This window comes from Rhinolophus hipposideros (genome assembly GCF_964194185.1).
Source record: "Rhinolophus hipposideros genome assembly, chromosome: 16".
Classification (NCBI taxonomy): domain Eukaryota; kingdom Metazoa; phylum Chordata; class Mammalia; order Chiroptera; family Rhinolophidae; genus Rhinolophus; species Rhinolophus hipposideros.
This window is the reverse complement of record NC_138062.1, coordinates 3,005,302-3,024,849: the sequence shown is the minus strand read 5'-3', so window position 1 is coordinate 3,024,849 and position 19,548 is coordinate 3,005,302. Positions and strand designations below refer to the sequence as shown.

Below are 19,548 nucleotides of genomic sequence, written 5' to 3'. Positions count from 1 at the left end.
TAATGTTTATTATCTCTGTCCTCTGCAGAATATAAGCTGTGTAGGGAGGTGCCAAGGACATGTCTAAAACTTAGTAGACACTCAGTAAATATCTGTTTGATGATTACGCTCTTGTGATCATAATATAATTATAGTCATTAATTATCATTTAATTTCAAAATTTATTTTAGATAAGTTATTCTAGTGATTGAAAAGCATTCTTCATGCCATGGGTACTGTTTTAATACTCATGTATTTGCTAGCAAATAAAGATACTTGGTGAGGAAACCTAATGTATATTAGAAATAGATTAGCATGTTTTAAAAAATATTTCTCTTACATGTAAAATTTTCATTTCTAAATTTAATTTTCAAGTTGAGAAAAAGCACAGTCAAATGGAATCATATTTGACAAAGTATCACTTGCAAATGGTGTACAGCTTCTCCATTGTGCTGAGAGAAGGGGAGGGAGAAGAAATTGTATGCTTTTGTGTTTTTGTGCCTATGCTTTATTTCTTCCATTACTCTAAACACCTCTCAAGTTTGAGTTGGCTATATGGCTGCTTATGGAAAATAATAATAATTAAAGTATCTCTTTAATATTTTTGCAGTAGAATTCAGTGTTTTATTTTGAAAGAAATTACAGTGTACTCAGATTACTCAATTGTACACAATGGTAGAATTGTACAAGACTACCTTTAGTTTTTAGAAATCATGAAGGAAGTTTTACAAATAAGGTGATGCATGCATTACCCAGCAGTACCCTCATGGATACTGGGTATCCTGGGGCAGGGCTCCTCAGAGCAGGTTCTAAGTGTGCCTCTGAATGTTCCAGGGAACGCGAGCCCTCGGTACATTCGCTGTACGACGTACTGTTTCCCGTGCACGTCAGACATGGCCAAGCAGGCGCAGATCCCACTGGCTGCTGTCATCACGCCCTTTGCCACGATTCCTTCCAATGAGGTAAGGATGATAGAAGATAGCCATTTGGTACTTTTCCAAAATCCTCCTTGCATCATTACTCTGTATTGTTAACAGAAATCTGAATATGTGTGTGTGTATATATATATTTATATACATATATATATGTATATATATATACAGGTCTATATACATATATACGTGTATATATATGTCTATATACATATATATGTATGTGTATATATATATATATATATATATATATATATATATATATATATATATATAAAATGCAAATACATGCAGTCATTCAATTCATTAGGAAAACGAAAATCTGACAAGCTTGATTTTTTGGCTTCCTGTAGACCAAACACTGATGGGCAGGGTCACTTTTTGGCCAGTTGTAGCAGTGCACATAGATAGAAAGTACAGAATATCATGTAATGACAAATACCAAGCCCTCTTGCGAGGCCCTTAGGCCCTGTTCAGGGTCCCAAAATCCAGGTATTCTGGTGGAGGAAGATAATAGAGCCTGAGGTCCTGAATCTCCCTGCATCTGCTTTAAGTCTCTGGGCCAAGTGCTCGTACATTCCTGCTCCAAGTCAGCACACTTGCAAAGCATGAGTAGGTACAGCTGTATGTTTCCGCTTGGGAATATGCGCTCAATATACAGTTACAGGGGAGAAAGAACAGCAAGTGGTGCATATTTTAAGTCCCTGCTACTGGGATGCTGTCACTGGGTGTCGTGATCGGGGACCCACTCCCTGTACTGCGGCCTTCCTCCTCCTCAGGCCGCTGAGCGGTGGGTGCCTAGCACATATAGACATGGGCACGAGGGCAGAGCTCGTCCCACAGGACAGGAGAAACGCTTTCCTCTGGCAGGAGCTCCGACTGAGCCCCACTGCAGTGAGTGGGGCGGTAGTTAGGCTGAACCCTGGAGTCCTTTCACTGCGCCAAAGGCCGATGCCTCACATTCTCCTCCCAATTTCAACCTCCACTTGGAGGTCAGCTGGTCTGATGTGTACTGGCAGCCCCTGAGCAGGAAGCCGGGCATCCGTGAGACAGATCTGTGCCCATCTTGGGCTGGCCACGCAGCTGGTGGGGGTGCAGTGGCATGGGGATGGGGAGGGGCCTGCTTTACGTCATCACTTCAGGGAGAGAAGAAAGACTGTTCTGCGTGCATGCTGGCTTCTCTCCCCTTTGAGATGGCCACTCACTCTCCTTATGAGGGAGTAGGACGCTGCCATGTCTCCTTTTGGGAGTAGAGTGAGCTGGGTGCAACTGGGTCATAGAAGAGGCATTGGGCCGTTTCTAGAAGCTAGTCGTATGTGCAGTATGGTCTCCTATTTGTAAATCAGGAAGTACATTTAGAATTTAGTCATGATCTCCTACATGATGGTCCCAGAAATTTAATATATGCTCATAAGCTCCTCTTTAAAATCACTATGCTTACTAAAGCATAAAGTAGACCAACATGTAATGATCCATGCCGTGTATGATATGTGTGTGTGTGTGTTACGTAACTAGCTGTTTTAACTAGCTGTTTTCAACATCTCATTATGAAAATTTTCAAGCATCAGAAAATTTGGAAGAATTTTACAATAACACGTATATCCCCGCCACCTAGGTTCTGCCGTTAGCCTTTCACCATACTTGTTTGATCAGATATTGATCCATCTGCCCATTGATCCATTCGGTTTTAACGTGTCGCAAAGTAAGTTGCAGATATCCCCCTTAATACTCCAGCACGCATATCATTAAGCAGTTTAACATTTGCTTACAGATTATTTTTCCTTTTGAGGCAAAATTCACTTACAATAAAATACATGTCTCCTAAGGAAACTTTCCACTGCATTTTGACAAGCTCACCCACCCGTGTCATCCAAACCCCGTCAGGATGGGGACCGTTACCGTCTCCCTCGTGCCCTCCCATCACCCTCCTGTCCGTCCTCTCACTCTCCCTTCCCTGACGACCGCTGTTCTGGTTCTCCTGCCATAGAGGTGTTTTCCTCTCGTCGGTCGTCATAGAAGTACACTTCTAGAGGATGCACTCTTTCGTGTACGTTTCTCTCACTCAGCGTAACGTTGGGAGAGAACACCTGAGCCGCCACGGTGCTCCAGGTGTCAGGGGGTTCTTTCTTCTTGCTCACGAATATTTCATCGTATGGATGTGCAGTCCATTTATCTGCTCTCATGGCTAGTTACGGGCTGTTGTGAATAAGGCTTCTACTCTTATTCCAGTCTTTCTGTGGACGCATATTCATTTCTCCTGGGTTAGTACTTGTGAGTAGAGTGCTGGCTTGTAGGGCACATGTTTGTTTAGTTCTATCGGAAGCTGCCAGACCGTTGTCCATGGCGGCTGCACCGGGTTCAGTCCTTCTAACGTTGCAGCAGCGTTCCCGGAGCTCTGCATCCTAGCCAGCCTTTGGTATTGCCATCTTTTTAATATTAGTAGTTCTGAGGGCTGCGTAGTAGTAGCCCCCAGATACATTTGTATTTCAATATTTATGCCTTGAATAAATTTAAATTATAAAAAGTACTAGTGAATAAGATTACACCCATGTACATATTCCTCATTAACGAATGTTAATATTTTGTCATATTTGCTTAAGATCATTTTCTGAGAATTAAAAATGTATAGCTGTATGTGATGTCTTTTTTAATCAGGACATTCTTCTCCCTCGCTCCCCGCTCATGGGCAAACACTAATGAATTCTGTATGTGTCCTCCTCGCGCTGTGTGATTTTCCACGTGGACTTCAGATGCGTGTCTCCATAGTATGTAGTATTGCTTTTTGCTTCCTCTGAGTATTTAATTGGACCTCAATGTGGGGAGCCAGCAGCATTAGGAACCCTCATTGCTACACTCCCCTAACGAGCTGGATGACAGTCTGTCACCAAGCAGTGACTCCTTTGTGGCTTCCAGGACACGTTCCCAGTGTACTTTTCCTACCTCACAGGCAGGAATATTTTAGTTTTCCTTTATTGTTTTCTTGACTTCTAATGTTGGGGTTTGTCAAGGCTTGTACTTGGGACCTCCTCTCTCTTCTCTCTTTAGACTCCCTCTCCCTCCAAAGACTAAATATTATCTGTAACGGCTGCTGTTACTGATGAGAATAATGATGGTCAAAACTTATTGAGCATTTAATGAGCACAATTCTGAGTTTTTAATATATGTTATTTATTTCTCCCATCAACCTATTTATTATCCTACTTTAGCTATAAAGAAACAGAGGCACAGAGTTAGATCACTCGTGAAGGTCAACGGCTACTAAGCAACAGAGCTAGGATTGCAAGCCAGGCATCTGACACCAGGTCCTCAACACTAACCCACCCTGCCGGGACTCTCACTCATTCATTCCTGCATCTTCACCCCACATGCACACATCCAGATGCCTTTCTGATATCTCTCCTTGCGTACCTCATAGAAACCTCAAGCTTAACATGTTGAAAAGTGAATTTCTGCTCTGTACACTCTGAACCTATTCATTCTTCCACACATCTATAAATGGCACTATCATTTATTCAATTGCTCAAGCCAGAAACCAAAAACTAAAGAATTATAGTTAATAATGGAAAACGAGGGGCATGCTAACTTGGGGTATTTATAACCTGTAACCAAGGAATTCAGTTTTATCTTTCTTAAAGTTAAATAGATTACATGGATACTGTTATTCTCTATATGAATAGTATTTTAATTTATTTTCCTCTACCATAAAGATTTCCTAATTTTTACATATGGTAAAATTTTAGGATTTTATTCCTTATCTGAATAATCTGCTATCATTTAGAAAAAGCTTTCTAAAATTTATTAAAAGATTTAAAAAATCTTTTAGGAAATCTTCTGATTTGGCATCCATCAAAAAAAATTATTTAATACATTACAGTTTTCTTTTTTAAATTCGGTCCTAGTGTTTAACAGAACCTTTTAAAGTATGTCACTGTGTTAGCAACTGCCTGTAAAACTACACGTCCCTCCAGCACTTCTGATCAGAGAAGGTGTCCTGTGAGCATTTGCTCTGCTACTGCCAAGCTCACGTCTCGGCCATCGTCCTTTGGCAGTTCATATTCCCTACCCTAAGTTTCAAATGTTTGTATGTGTTTTAAGTGAGACCTATTGCCACATCATATAATCAACAATGAGCTTATTCAGCGGAAGTATTTGGCTAATCTTGTAAGTTCTTTTGTTTAGTAACCTGTATTTTTATTTCTGATGCTGTATTTTAAGAACGGAGGTAGGAATCGCATAGATTTCTGCTGCAAAGGATTGAAGATTATACTTAATTCTGCATTTTCTTTAAAATAAGAAACCTTTGTATGGAAAAGTATATGCATCTAATTATACATGAAATTAAGTAATGTCACTTATAAACCAGATGGCAGAAGTTTTTACTCCATCTGTGACTAGATTCAGGAATATCTGTATATATATTTTTAGGCTATAAATGGATATAATAGTCAAAGTAATTTCCTCTCTTACTGAATTAGGTTAGGGCAGATAAACTTTTATTCAAGACTTTGAATTTCATTCAATTTATAACCTCCTACTTACTCTCATTAGGAACCAAGCTGGAATTTAAGGATGTGAGAAAACAAGACCTGTTACTCTTGTCTAGCTAGGACTTACGGAAAATTTACAAGTACACTGCTAACTTCTGTACCATGTGGAAAATGCTCTGACGGGGATAACTCGTTCTGTGGTATTTAGTTTAGTTATGACTCAATGAACAAAGATTTTTGTCCTATTATTAGATACTGTTTAAATTATTTTTTTGCTGTGATCATCCCTACTCTGATAGAGTCAGTAGATATGAGGATGGTGCCATTGGAAAGAAAAAGGAATGGATGTCAAAGAACTGGCAAATGAGGTTAACAAAAAGGCAGAGACCATCAGGGAATAAGCTCACACCAGCCAGTTACATCAGGGAGGTACTTCCTGCCATCGCATGCCGCGGGATTGCTTGGTCAGCTCTTTGGCTTCTCAGCCAGTCTTGCTGGCATGAGTTGGCATAGTTTGGGCAGAACTCACACTGCTGTTTAATGCATCAAAGGAAAAAAGTTGTGCTTCACTGCAGTGTTTCATCCTTGTTTCAGGAAGATGGCAGCTTGTGAAGTGGGTGTTACCAGGTTTGATAGAGGGAGAAGCCCTGTACGTGGGGCTCTTACTGTCACACAGCTGATGTAAGTAGTGCTGCTGGAGCTGGAGGATCCAAATTCTAAGTGCTTTCCATGACATCTGGCTGAGAAGGAGGTTGTCGAGGTTTTGTTTGGGGAAACACATGAAACGGCGTTCCTTGTTTTGCCGGCAGTAGTTTCAGCAATGCACTTGGTGCTCCTGCAAGCTTGTCAGTTATCTTGAAAGGTCCATCTTGGACCCTGTGAAGTTTTTTTCCTCCAGGCGACTGCTCAGCACTCCTTGAGGGCAGAGACCGTCCAGAACCAGGCAGCGGGCTGGGCACACAGCGGTTCTAGTTGAGTAAATTGGCTCTCCTCATGGTTGACAGGCATTTCAAAGACAAAGACAAACCAAACTACAGAACCGTGCTTGATTTCTAGGTATTTTAGGCCTCTAAATCAATATTTTCAGCACAGTAAGTCTTAATTATTAACTTCCTTGGCAGCAGGCGAGTCTGTTGATAAACATGTTGCGAATGAAGTAAACGTTTTTATCCTGCTTTGGCTGTTCTGTTTCATATTTTTAAATAACTACAGACTCACAACCTCGTTCACCTCTAGCTCTGTGGGTAAAGAAAAAATCATTTGAGAAATCGTAGATGTTTCTATCACATTAATGAGGGCGGGTGGTTATATTTCATTATAAAGAGCAGAAGAGCAAAACAAGTAGGAAGAATTTTTGATTGTATAAAGATATTTCAGAAACCACTAAAAATGGACAACTTTCTGCAAAGCACAGTAGTGACCAAAAGGTAAGACCCTGGTTAGGAGCCGGGAGGTGACTCTGGGTCTTCACTCTGCCCCTACTGTGACTTGTGCCTTTATGGCCACGTCTGGCGCTGGTGTCCTAGAAATCTAGAAGTAACAGAAATATAGTGTCTGCCTTACTTTCGTAGTCTTTATTGGGCATTCAGCGTGGATGACCATGTATTTGTCATCTATCCTATATGTTATTAGAAATTCATGTGAACAAATTGCACAATCCAACCCAAGGTGGTGTCATTTACGTTATACTTTCAGTGTAAGAGATCTCACATGTATTACTCAGGTCAGGATCACAGGAAGGCTGTGAGACTAGGCATGTAGCTCAAATCCAGCTAGTTAGAGCCGTAAATCCGCTCCGAAATGAAACTGATCGTTCCATAATATTTTGTCCTTTAAAGAATTTAAAGAAAACTTAACTTTTTTTAAAAAAATTAAAGCTTCAAAAGCCTGAATCTGTTTTTTATGTGCATTGAAATCTTAAATTGTTTGCTTCAGTGCAGTATTTTAAAAGGTATTACATAAAATTATACTTAGAGAAATCACATGCATGTACTCCAATAGAAATAGAATTACGAGTGTATAACATTTAAAAGACTTTCATGTATAACTGTTACTGTAGAAGTGGAACCCCTTAAGGATTTTGGTCACTGTTTATGTAGCGCTATGAAAAAGCTGGCAGCTGAAGACAAGAATGGCGTCCCCTTTTAGAATGGTGTTAATTACAGATGTACGGGGACTGTCACATTTGTTAGGGCAAAGGTCGTTAGAATTCTATTTTAAATTAGTTTAGAAGCTAAGTGCACCAACCTGATTTTCTCAATCACAGAATTATTTATGTAAATATTTATTTTTCATCTAATGAAGAATAACTTTAGGAGAAACAAGAATAAAAAGGACAATGCTCCGCCTTGCTTTAATGGTCAGTGGACGTAGGTGTGGGTTTTATGACCTTCGTGGCTTGGCGTTGGTGTACAGCGCTGTCCATAGGAGAGCCCAGGGCCCCAGCCTCCCTGGACAGGGCGCTGGGCATCAGTGCGGAGCCACGGAAAGGAAATATTTTACAGCCTCTTGCTGTTATTTCCAGCAAGTCTAAGGCCCACATTTTCTCACGCTTTAACATTTCTACAATAGGAATATGTCTTATTAACAAGGACTTCTTAGTATTATGTTCAACTGGGCGCTTGGGTGGTGCCTCCTATAATTAATGGGATTTCAGAATCAGTGAAATACACTATTTATATACCCTGCTTCATGGCTACTTAGGTATTACAAAGGCTTAAAATTTGTGCAGTTGATTTGTCCCCTTGGTAATCAAGTATGATATAGTCAAATGTTTTCAAGTTTTATATTTGAAAGTTTCCTAGGCATCAAGTTCTCACTGAATAAAAGGCTAAAAAAATAAAGTCCTATTTTTAAGAAGGAAGGAAGAGAGGAAAAAGAAAACCCAATGCAAACCTTTAATTTGGAATTGTTTGTTTCATGCAGTGTCTGAAAGTGGCCCCTGAGTTTACCTGAAGCCCGAGTGACATGTAAAGTGCTTCCTTGTCGGGAGCTGAGCCGTGTGACTAGGAAGGGGGAAGGGCGGGACTTTGGGAGGCACAGGCCGTCAGTGTGTCCTGGAAACTTTTATTTTTTCGAGCTTCATGTCTTTCATAAATGAATTCATTTATGAATAAAATAGCATCCCTTCATTTTATTAAATTGAAAAATTGTTTAAAAGTAAAATAAGCTGGTGTATAAATGATAGTCACTCTTACTTATCATCTTAGTCATTTTTATGATTATTTGCTTTCTAGTAATAAATTCCTCCATGGAAAACTTTATTTAATCCAGCACTCATGATTTTGGGTGTCTACTGTGTACAAGAAAGAGAAGTATAAAAACTACAGTGATTTAAATTAACCTGAAGTGTGTACATTTATGAGGGACACAAGCATATTTGTTCATGTAAGTTCTATGAGGAGGAGGAAACTGGATTGGATGCCACAGTTTATATTCATGTATAAGTGGAAAGAGTTAGCAACTCATTTCCATTTTTAAGAAGAAATGGTGCTGGTGTCTGTCTTTGATAAGCACCCATTACATAAACATTACACGTTTTGTCTTTTCATGAGGTGCTTCATGAGCATTTGTTGGAATAAATTTTCCTCCACCTTCCACACACTGTCCTGCCTGCTTAGCCTAGTTAATTTCTATTCCACTTTCAGATTTTGGTTCAAGGTCACATCCTAGGAGAGCTTTCCAGGACGCCCCACCTTACACTCACTGGAGATCCCTCCTGCCATGTGTTCACCATTGCAGTTTTGTGTTTGTGGATTTGATTGTGTCTTTTTCCCACCACCTTCTGTGAGGGTAGAGAGCTCATCTAATTTTTCCTCACTCTTGCATTCCCAAGACCTGAAGCCTTTCCCGGAACCTTGTGTGCTACATAAACATTTAATGTGATATTTTCATTGCACGATATCTTTTATATATGGAAGTAAACTAGAATTTTGAGGACAAGTAATTTGATGAAATTTTCCCCGTGGAGATCTATGCTCCAATTTTTATTGAGTAACTACTTTGTGTACTAATGCTGTACTTGATACTGAATGAGTGACATAGTAATAAGAGAACTGGTAAGTTAGGATCCAAGCTAAAGCGGGGACCTGCATCTCTATTCAGGCACCTCATATTTATTTGAATTTCCATGTTGTATATCAAGGAAAACATTTTATCTCCTCCACATACGTTCTTAAGAAAAATAGGCATTTGGGGACTTACTGCATATTATCCTCACTCTTAGTATTACTGGCGACAAAACAGCTGTGCTGTCTAGAGTGACAGTTGCTTAAAGAATGTCCTGGACAGTTAAGATTCTTTATAGGTTTAGCTTAGGTTTCACTATTACTCTCCCCTCCAATGTCTGTGTCTTTTAATATCACACTATAAATGTGAAGACATATATATATGTATATATATAGTGTGTATGTGTGTGTATTTATAAGAGAGAAAAAGTGGGGAGGACATAGGAGACATACATGTAAAAAGATTAAAATCTTCAAAATGTTATGCATTGTTTGGGAAAATAAGAGCATCATTGGCTTTCTTAAATAATATTTCTGCAAAATACAGGTAAAACAGCAGAGCCGCAATGATAAAATCTGGTGTATGTAGATACTGTGGATCCCTTTTCTTAATCCGAACTGAACTGCGTCCTAGGTAACTGAAGTGTATCATAGTCTGTAACATGGCAGTGAGACTTAAGTCTGTTTTGATCTACTACATTCCATACTCTCTTGTCCTCTACAGTTTAAAAGGTTTGAAAACCTCTTATCTAAATACTTCAAAACATACAGTTTCTGTGTACATTTCTCCTTTCTTAAAGGAAAAGGATAACAAATGTGTATTAGCTCGTATCTATCAAATTTTACTGTTTTTGGGTAATCGAGAAGTTATCTTCTTTTTCCTTCTAGCTCGTTATTGATATATAATAAATATGTATGTGTTCATTTCTCCAGATGCTTTTGAATTGATCACACGGATTCTTTTAAATTAAAATTTTTGTCTTAACTTTTTTTAAACCCTATTTCAAGTCTTTCCTGCAGATGGCTTTTGACTATTTGCTCATAGCTCAGAAGAGATGGTTTGCTGTGTCACTTGGCAGTGGCCAGCCGGCTGCCCCAGGAACGGTGACTAAACGGTGGTCACGCGGACAGCGCATTGGGCGATGCGACTCCTAGTGGCCCGTGTTTTTTCCCACTGGAAAACCAGTTCGCATAAGAACCGTTAGCTATATTTGCATAAACGAGTAGCTTCCGTAGGTGTCTACTCTGAAAAGCGGGATGATAATCCGAGTTTTATAATTGTATTAGGTTGGTGCAAAAGTAATTGCGGTTTACAGGTTAAAAACAATTGCAAAAACCGCACTTACTTTTGCACCAACCTAATATAATCACACCTGGATTTAGGAATTTTCCAGTTGTCTTGTACACCATAGTCTGGGCAATAACATATTGTGATTTGATGGGATCGTTTATAAACAGTGTCCATTTTCATGAAGGAGTCTTAGTTGATGTATTCTACCTTATTCCAACAAGCACTTAATTCAACAGATACTTAGCGTTCCCCCAGTGTGTGCCGGACACTGTTCTTGGTGCTGAGATGTGTCAGTAAACAGACGAGCTCTCTGCCCTCAGCCTCGTGGAGCTGGCATCTCAGCAGAGGCATGACAGGGAGAGATGCGGAGAGAGTCCCCTGCTGGAAGGAGGACGGAAAGGCTTTGGGTGAGACGGGTAGTGGGGCAGCCCGGTTGAGAAGGTGTCGTCTAAGTAAAGGCTTGAGTCCTGCACAGAGGAAAGTATTTAGAGGGTGTTTTCTTGGCTGCTTCAAGAAATGAGATAAATAGAGGGAAGGTTTGGCCGGGAGAGGCAAAGGGAGTTTGCTGTGTAGGCTTATTATTTTAACCCTTTCATCTTTAAAGTGGAGTATTTTACAACTTTCCCTTGAGAAACAGAAAACTGCTGTTTGGAGGAAACAAACTGGATTCATGGAGTTTTTAAGTCTAAAATGTATTTCATCACATGACTTCGTGCATTCTTACAGCTGTTAAACTTGTCTTCCACGAGTGGCCTACACTTAGACAACAAACTATAATTCTCCCTTAGGGGTAGAACATAAACTATAATAGGTCAAGGTTTAAAAGACATGTGGGAAAATCTCTTTCAATTATAAAATTGCTGACTATCGTAGCTCCTTGAGAGGGAGCGTCTGACTCAGAAGTTTCCAGCATCTGTTCAGCAAGAACAGTGGTGCTGATGTTTGCAAGTGGACCCCTAACCCGAAAGACTGCATCAGCGCATCCCGAGGTGAACAGTCCATGTTTTGCTGAGGAACCATTTATAATCATTTATAATTCAGGACCTAGAGCTGCCATTCCGTATCTGCTGCTCCCTTCACTGCACCGATAATGATTTTCCCTCTTGAAACTAGGGGGCCGTCCCCAGGAACAGCCCTTTCGTAGAGGTAGGCGCGTAGCCCGCCCCACTGAGCGGCCCTCCTGCTGAAAGGCCACAGGTGGGTCTGCTTCAAGACACTCGTTCCCAGAGAAGACTCTCCTGGCGTACTTGTCTGTATATGGTTTGGGATGAACTTAGGTTAGCATTTATCACCCCGTGGCCTTACCTTCTGTGCTGAAAGAACAGGTATCGTCAAGAGCACATGTGGCGTCTGTATTTTCTTTCTCCTTCACTTATTTTGCATCCAGACTTCTTTTGTGCTTCAGCTCCCCTCTTTCCTCTGTCCTTCGCTTCATCCGACAGATATTCACGGAGCATTTACTCTGTAATTTAGGCCTGACCCCGACTGGGGATCCGTGGTGAGCATTTAGCTTACCTTTGCTGTTGAGCAGCAAATCTTTGTAGAAATTTAATTGAAAAGCTGGAACTAATATTCAGACATCTTTTGACTTTATTTTTAAAAGAGTTTTATGAATTGAGTAAAATATAGGAGATGATACAACAAACAAATTCCAAAAATCCCTCATGGTAATTGTAACATATATGATATAATTTACTAATTTATAAGCAGGTTTCAAAACCAATACCAAATATACCATTTTCCCCAAAGATACCATTTTAGTTTACTGAATGGTGAAATCTCCTATCTTCTGTCCGAATTGTTGCCAGGCAGTAATAACTGATTAGATGGGGAGGGTGGGGAGAGACAGAGACAGAGAGATGGAGGGGGGGAGGAGAAGAGAGGAGGGGAGGGGAGAGAGAGACACCCCTAGCCAGTCTGGACCTACTGCCCTACCTGGCTCTGAAGGTTCTTCACAGATCACTCCACCCCTTTTCTTTCTCTTGTTTCAGCTGGACGAGGCTCCTTGCCTACTCGCCACCGTCATACCACACGCTTTTCTTCCAGTGTTAGCTGTGCTCACTGAAATTGTCTGTCTCTGTCAGTCAGTGGAAATACACCTCCTCGTAACGACCCAGCTCTTCCTTGAAAGGGCCCTTTATTTACACCCCATCACAAGTGATTTCTTCCTTTATTTGTGCCTTTTGCTTTAGCACCTACTGTGAACTGCCCTGGGCTTATGGCACTAAATTGTGGGTACCTGGTAGATGCTTTGTTCATTCATTCTAAAACTATTGGCTGCCACTCTGTCAGGTACTGTGCTGTAGGAGACGCAACAACAAAAGGTAGACATGCAAAGCATGGATCTGAGGAGCGAGTGGTGATGGCCGCTGTCAGGCACAAGGTGATGTGGGGACACGCGGCTGAAGTGGCAGTGCCCACCCTCGGGCCACACAGACCTGTTCCACTTCAGACAAGGTCTCTTAGAAGCAGCCTGGAGAACAGAGTGGCGCCCTTCTCCTGCAGCAGGGCGGGGAGGGAAAGGAAATAGTAGATGGGTGCTGGTCATTTAGAGGAGAGTCCAGGGCGTTCCTGTCTGAGAATTTTTATTTTCTTTGTGAACGATGAGGCAGAATTACCTGCTGAGGGAGGTGGAAGGAGAACTTACTTGGAGGATAAAATGAGATTGAACATATAGAAAGTAGCTCCTGTACAGAGAGAGAAAAGACAAGAGAACTTAGTGGTTTGTTAGTGGGAGCACCGAGGGCTCAGGGCTGGACCGCGGGTCCCAGAAGCTTTGTCTGGAATGTAATGCTTTTCTGCAGAAGCAGTCTGCAGCCGAGAGGGTAAGTCGGGGGGCCAATGAAGGAGAATTCAGGGTACAGCTCTGCAGCTGAGTGCACAAGTTCCCTCCGGCCACTGACCTTCCACTCCCTCTGAGAACGTGGATGGGAATTTCCAGTCCCAGAGTTATTAGTGTCTCCCCGTCAAATTGAGATTTTATGTAAATGAAAGCATTGTAAACTACGAATCATGCAGGTGATACTTACGGTCTTACAAATATTATAAGGTAGAATTAGTAAAATTTTTCAGGATTTTTCAGTGCTGGATAGACAAAAATAAACACCCCCAAACCAAAAGACTAATTTCCAAATTAAAAAAATGTTCTCTGGAAATAGTTATAACAAGAATAAATAGACTCTAACAGTAGTTTTAAAGAGAAAAAAATTGAAGATAATCTCTCAAGTGCTACACACACTAGCAAGAGCTTAATGCTTCTGGAAATGTAAAAACAAAGTTTTAGGTTTACAAGGGCCAATAAAAACATCCTTGAAAAGTATAAATATATTCTTAGAATCAATATAGTACATTGGGTGTTTTATTGTCAGGCCCTGTTTCTTTTTAGAAGATACATAACATGATTTTTAAAAGGTATTCAGAAAATAGTATTCTTTCAGGCCATACTTGTTATTTTAAAAAGTCTAACAAAATAGCACTGCTGTTTAGAAGACGTGTGTACAGTAAGTAGCTGATTGCCCATGTTTTCTGTGCATCTAGGCTCATGGAGTGCCATACATGGCAAAGCTAAAAATAGAAAGCACACAAGGCTGCTGCTTGGTCTCTTTCCTATGGAAATGTGGGACAAGTGCACTTGGTACCGACCCTTCATTTGAGCTTCTGGGCACAATCCTCTGGGAATCTGACTCCACTGGTCCACAGCATGCCTAGCGTTCTGAATGTTTAGCATTTCTAAAGGGTAGTTGTCCATCACAGGTTCTGGATTCTCTTTGCTACTTAACTCCCCCAATTAAGCCAAATTACCAGCTGACCCCTTCCTGAGACAGATGCAAACACTAAGCAAAACTCCGGCCACAGCCACAGAGGGAGCTGCAGGCTGGGGCTGCGTTTGGCAGGGTGAGGCCATTGCTGCCAGCTGTGTGCGTTGGCGGTGATTTACTGGGGTTAACCCGATGTTGAACAGGGTCCTCTGCGAGCTGGAGGACCAGGTCACAGTTTGGCAGGTGGTCTTGCTGTAACTCTGATCTGATTTAGAAACCATGGTCGGCACAAATTCCTGTCCCATTGCCAGTTATGATTTAGCTGAGATGTTTCCTCAGGCACTCAGTGAAGTAGGAGAATATCGGGCACGTGGGGATGACCACGTAGTTGAGGAACATGTACCTTCCTCGAGACTTCTAATGAAGGAAAAAAGGGAAGAGAAATATACTCTGAAAATGGAAAATATGAAAATTTCCAAAATTAGTAAGCCAGTCTGAGAAGATGGGGGCAAGTTGATGGTCAAAGCGAGTTTGTGTGTCTGCATGTATTCAAGCTTAGGGAACCTCGGGCGCTGAAAAATGAGGAGGTGGGTAGTGGGGCAAATGGTTTTCGAGAAGAAAGGGGGTGCACTGACAGTTTTCACCCAGCGACATCCTGGACATGGGAACGTTCCGTTCCTAAATCAGGCTGTTCCTGCATCTCAGATTTGGCACGTTGTCTTGTCCTTCCCTCCATCCACACAGTTGCCTGTGACCTGTGTTCCAACAGGAAGGTGAGTGTTCACCCTGGGAAACCATGTCTCCATCATGTGCGGCGCAGCGCCTCTGCTGTGTCAGTCTGCACTTGAACGTGAGTGTGCAGAGCAGAACCCGGCAACCAAGCACCGGCTTCTCCAGGCCCTTCACGTCCCAGGCTGTCGGAGTTTGTCACCAGCCGTACTCAGGGACAGTCTTCCCACAAGCCCCCCGTTTTCCTGCATTTGCCACATTCTGTCATTTCTAGACAAGTTACGCTTAAAATAGCCTGCATTATAGTTTAATCTCATTTTGTTTCACGCAGAATATTTTTTTAACCACTATTAAAGTTTTTTCAAGAAAAGTATAGGTTTCTTAATTTTGTGATGGTAACAGCTGACATTAACTTCAGTTAAATGTGATTAGAATTACAAAAAATGAATGTGGCATAATTATCTTGACTCATTACTTATGAAGAAATTGTGTTGTTTTAATTTTTAGTTGCACAGCGCCACCTACCGGCCCTATGTTAATGTGTCCTTCAGCTGTCCAGGTCTGCGACACTCAGCTTCTAGTAAGATAGTAAGATACTTAGTTGCCTTCTGTTACTCATCAGTTTTCTAAAGCAGAGATGATGTAGCGAGGCTTGTTTATTCAGACTTTGCTTAGTTACATAGTTGCCAAAACAGAAATACATGGGTTACAGACTATACAAATCCTCCATGCCAGATCTTAGGTTGTGCTTTATTTTTTTTTGAGCATTTACTTTTGCTTTGGAAATACCATCTGTGAATAGTTTACCATTGCCTTTTAAGTTTAAGAGAACTTTTATTAATGATGATTTCCCAAGTATTCTTTCTACTCCTACCTTGAACTTTTAACTGCATCTTTGCGTCCTAGTTTTTTAATGTCTTTCTACCCACTAGACAATAGTCCCAGACCTGACTATACAAGTGTTGAAAGTTACCTGAGAGCATGGCAGGAAGACTCAGGAAACTGATAATATATTAAAATAAGAAAACTTTACAAACTGTGTTAGTAGTGCCAAAGACTTACTGCTTGATACAGCTTGTTGTCTACTCCTTCACATGGAAAAATAACCAAAAGTGTTCTGCTTTGTTCTGTTTTTAAGTCACTTACTTCATTTTCACACTGAACCCAATTTCTCTGTGAATTATATTCTTGCTTGTGGACTGCATGGTGTTTCACATGCACGAAAATGAGAGACATTTTATTCAATTAAAGCCACTTAATTAAAATCAGTATCAGTATAGTATTTGGCACAGCCCTGGTCATCTAAAAATACAAGCAGACACCTCAGCTGTCATTGTCCTGCCTCTTGTTTCCTCAGCTTGTCTGTCACTTTCATGTTGTGTATGAAACACACACGTCACTCACACCACACGGGACCAGAACCATGTCTCACCCTAGGACGGTTTGGGGCCAGTGTCTCCATTCCTTCCCTTTTTCCATTTAAGAGAATAACAGAAAAGAAGGAGCAAGCAGGAAAACACTAGAAGCCAAAGAGTAAGGCACATTTTTAAGCAAAATTATGAAAATAAAACTCTTTTGGGGGGGTTGTTTGGGGAACAAAATAGATTTTTTTTTTTTGAAAAAGCTGTATACACACAAGTTGAACTCAGAAGAAAAGTGAGCTTAGCTATGTATGAGCTCATGCACACTACTGTGGAACAGACATCTGGAGAGAGCAAGAAAAACCTCTTGATGGTTTTCAGCAGGGCCTGAGAGATAAAACAAGATGGTGTAATTTTACCCTTGTCTGGTTGCCTACAAGAAAATGTAAACAGTTAAAAAGCTTTTAACATTCTTTGCAGTCACCTCAATTGTCTGAAGACCTTGCGTACCTATCCATCACCCCATTCCCAACAGAGTGAAGATAGAAAACAATGTGAGTGTTTTAACAGCAGTCATTGTTCGACTCCAGTTGCTCACTAGACTTCAGTCCTGCAAGTTTGAGTCTGCCGGAACTAGAGCGTTAGGTAATAGCTGCTAACAATTTCGCAGTAACTTTAGGCTGGGCCTGCCGATGAGTAAACCATAACAGTAAGAATAAGGTCAATTTTCCTTGCATTGCGTCCGCTTTGTCTAGTATCCTTGCATGGTGTTTTGTTCCTGAAGTCGTCAGGGCATTGATGATTGTCTTTGAACTCTGAGAAAAGCAGACTCGACCAGAGTACATTCCAATTGCAGACTTTCTGTCCAGGCTAACTCTTGAAAGCATCTCTTGGTCTCAGTGGTTGAAGTTGTAAGAAAGACAGCAACCAAAGGCATCACTGATTATCTGATTTGGACCCAGAAAAAGCACCCTTATCATTGTTTTTGCTGGCTTTGACTTCCTACTCGAATTCTCCATTCGCTGTCTTAAGCCTCTCGTTGTACCTACATCTTTTTGTGGTTTCCCTCTCATCCCCTCAGATTATGTTCTTATTACCTGCTAAAGAGGATACACATTTGTAATTTCATGGATTTCCAACAAAAAGCTTGTATAAAAAAATGTTCTATATATCAATATTTGAATATATATATGTATATTTAAATTAAATTCCTAGATTGTATTAAAAAATCTCCTGCAAGGTAGATTCCCTGCCTTCTAGGTCATTTTTACAATAACACTTTCCAGTAACAAGTTGGCTAATTTAAAGGTTGTAAAAATAAATGCCTTAGAAACTCAAGCCTATCGCAGCCTTAACGAATGATAACTCTCCTATTAAATATACTCTCTCCTGAGCCGAGTAGGTTTACGAGAGGAAGGGCTGTTTTGTGTAGATGGATGACAACAGCTACCATTTACCCCGTGATTTGTTCCAGGCATTGTGCTCTGCACTGTGCATGAATTTTCATTGAATCCTCGTGACAATCCTACCAGGGGCACAGAGCCCTGCCCGTGCTGGGAGCAGAAGAGACCATGCATGTCATGTGCAGGTCCAAGGTGTTTCTACCCTCCTGGGGGCAGACGTGCAGGAGAGAGCAGTGCAGAGGCAGTAAGGGGCCGAGGGCGGAGGGGGCGTTGATTCTGGAGTTTTGAAAAATTCTACCCCTGGTTCTTTTATGTATTATACTAAACCCATCTTTTGTTTGTTTGTTTGTCTAGTTTATTTTGTTTTCCTACTCTGAGACCTCACAATTCATTTCTGAAACCTCAGCAGAGGAGAGGTTTTCATATTGAACACCTGGGCTGGAGCAAACAGTACATCTCGGTTTTCTAAGATGAGCAGAAAACGGCTTTCCAAACCCCCTCACCGTTACCTCCTTCCTTCTCTACTAGGAAGCAGTCTGCTTTATTAACCTCTTATTCTTTAAAGGAAAATGTAGCTGAAGTGCCAAACCCTGTCATTCTCAAGCTTTTCTAGAAATGTTATCTTTAAGGAGATTTATAAAAACAAGAGGAGTCTTTGTGGTTTTATTCTGAAAGCCTGTGGCGCTGAGAAACAAGGCAGACTTCTAATGCTGAGCTTTTCTACTTTCAAGCTGTAAATAAAAGACGTATAACAGTTTCATGCATGTGTATGAGGAAGAAGCAGTTGAAATATTTATTTTTTCAGTTCTAGCAAAGCAGAGCAGCCTGCCACAGTGAAAGTACTTCATGAAACATTTTGTCATGTAACACACAGGCAGGGCGGCCTCTGCCTAAGTGAGTGAACATTACTGCACAGTCCTTCAGGTACCTGCATTTTGGAAGAAACACTTTGTATACTCTGATGGCACTTCCTAAAGGGCTATAAAACTAGAGCTTTTAAAATCAGACCCAGTTCACTTCTTCCTTTACAGGCAATGAGCAACCTTAGCCAAGTGTGTGATACAAGGTGTTCAGGCCCTTTGCAGCAGGAGCCTTGTTCCGTGCTCTCACCATCACTGTCTTCACGCACATGTAGGTAAATATGCATGCCCACATGTGCATGAACACACATACACGCTTAGCAGTGAGGTGCCAATTTAAATTCATTTTGACTGGGGGTTACTCTGAACGCCGAGGTATCAGGAGAGGCTTCCTTCCTCTCCGGGTGAATGCTGAGCGTTAAGCCGCCCTTAACCTCGATGGGTGCCTCAGAAGACTTTCCAGATCGTCCCGTGGGAACGCTGCAATCCCTAGAAACCCGGTCCGCAGCTCTCTCTCACTTGGCTTGCTTCCCGCAGACGCCCCTGTACTTGGTGAATCACGGAGAGACCGGGCCCGTCAGGTGCAACAGGTGCAAGGCCTACATGTGCCCGTTCATGCAGTTCATGGAGGGCGGAAGGCGCTACCAGTGCGGGTTCTGCAGCTGTGTCAACGACGGTGAGTGCCAGGCCAGGCCGCCGCGGGAGCGCCTCAGAAAATGAAACCGCGACCCTTCCTTGCTT

The 19,548-nt window shown here is 41.4% G+C and overlaps 1 protein-coding gene across 2 annotated transcripts in view; it reads left to right on the top strand.

Moving 5' to 3' along the window:
* The window catches only part of SEC24D (SEC24 homolog D, COPII coat complex component), a 73,862-nt gene that overhangs the window by 19,698 nt on the left and 34,616 nt on the right, over positions 1-19,548 (top strand). For both annotated transcript variants that reach the window (XM_081077139.1, XM_081077140.1), the window contains exons 8-9: positions 814-941; positions 19,345-19,483. In XM_081077139.1, coding sequence (XP_080933265.1) covers positions 814-941; positions 19,345-19,483 — 267 coding nt within the window. The remainder of the gene's footprint in view (positions 1-813; positions 942-19,344; positions 19,484-19,548) is intronic.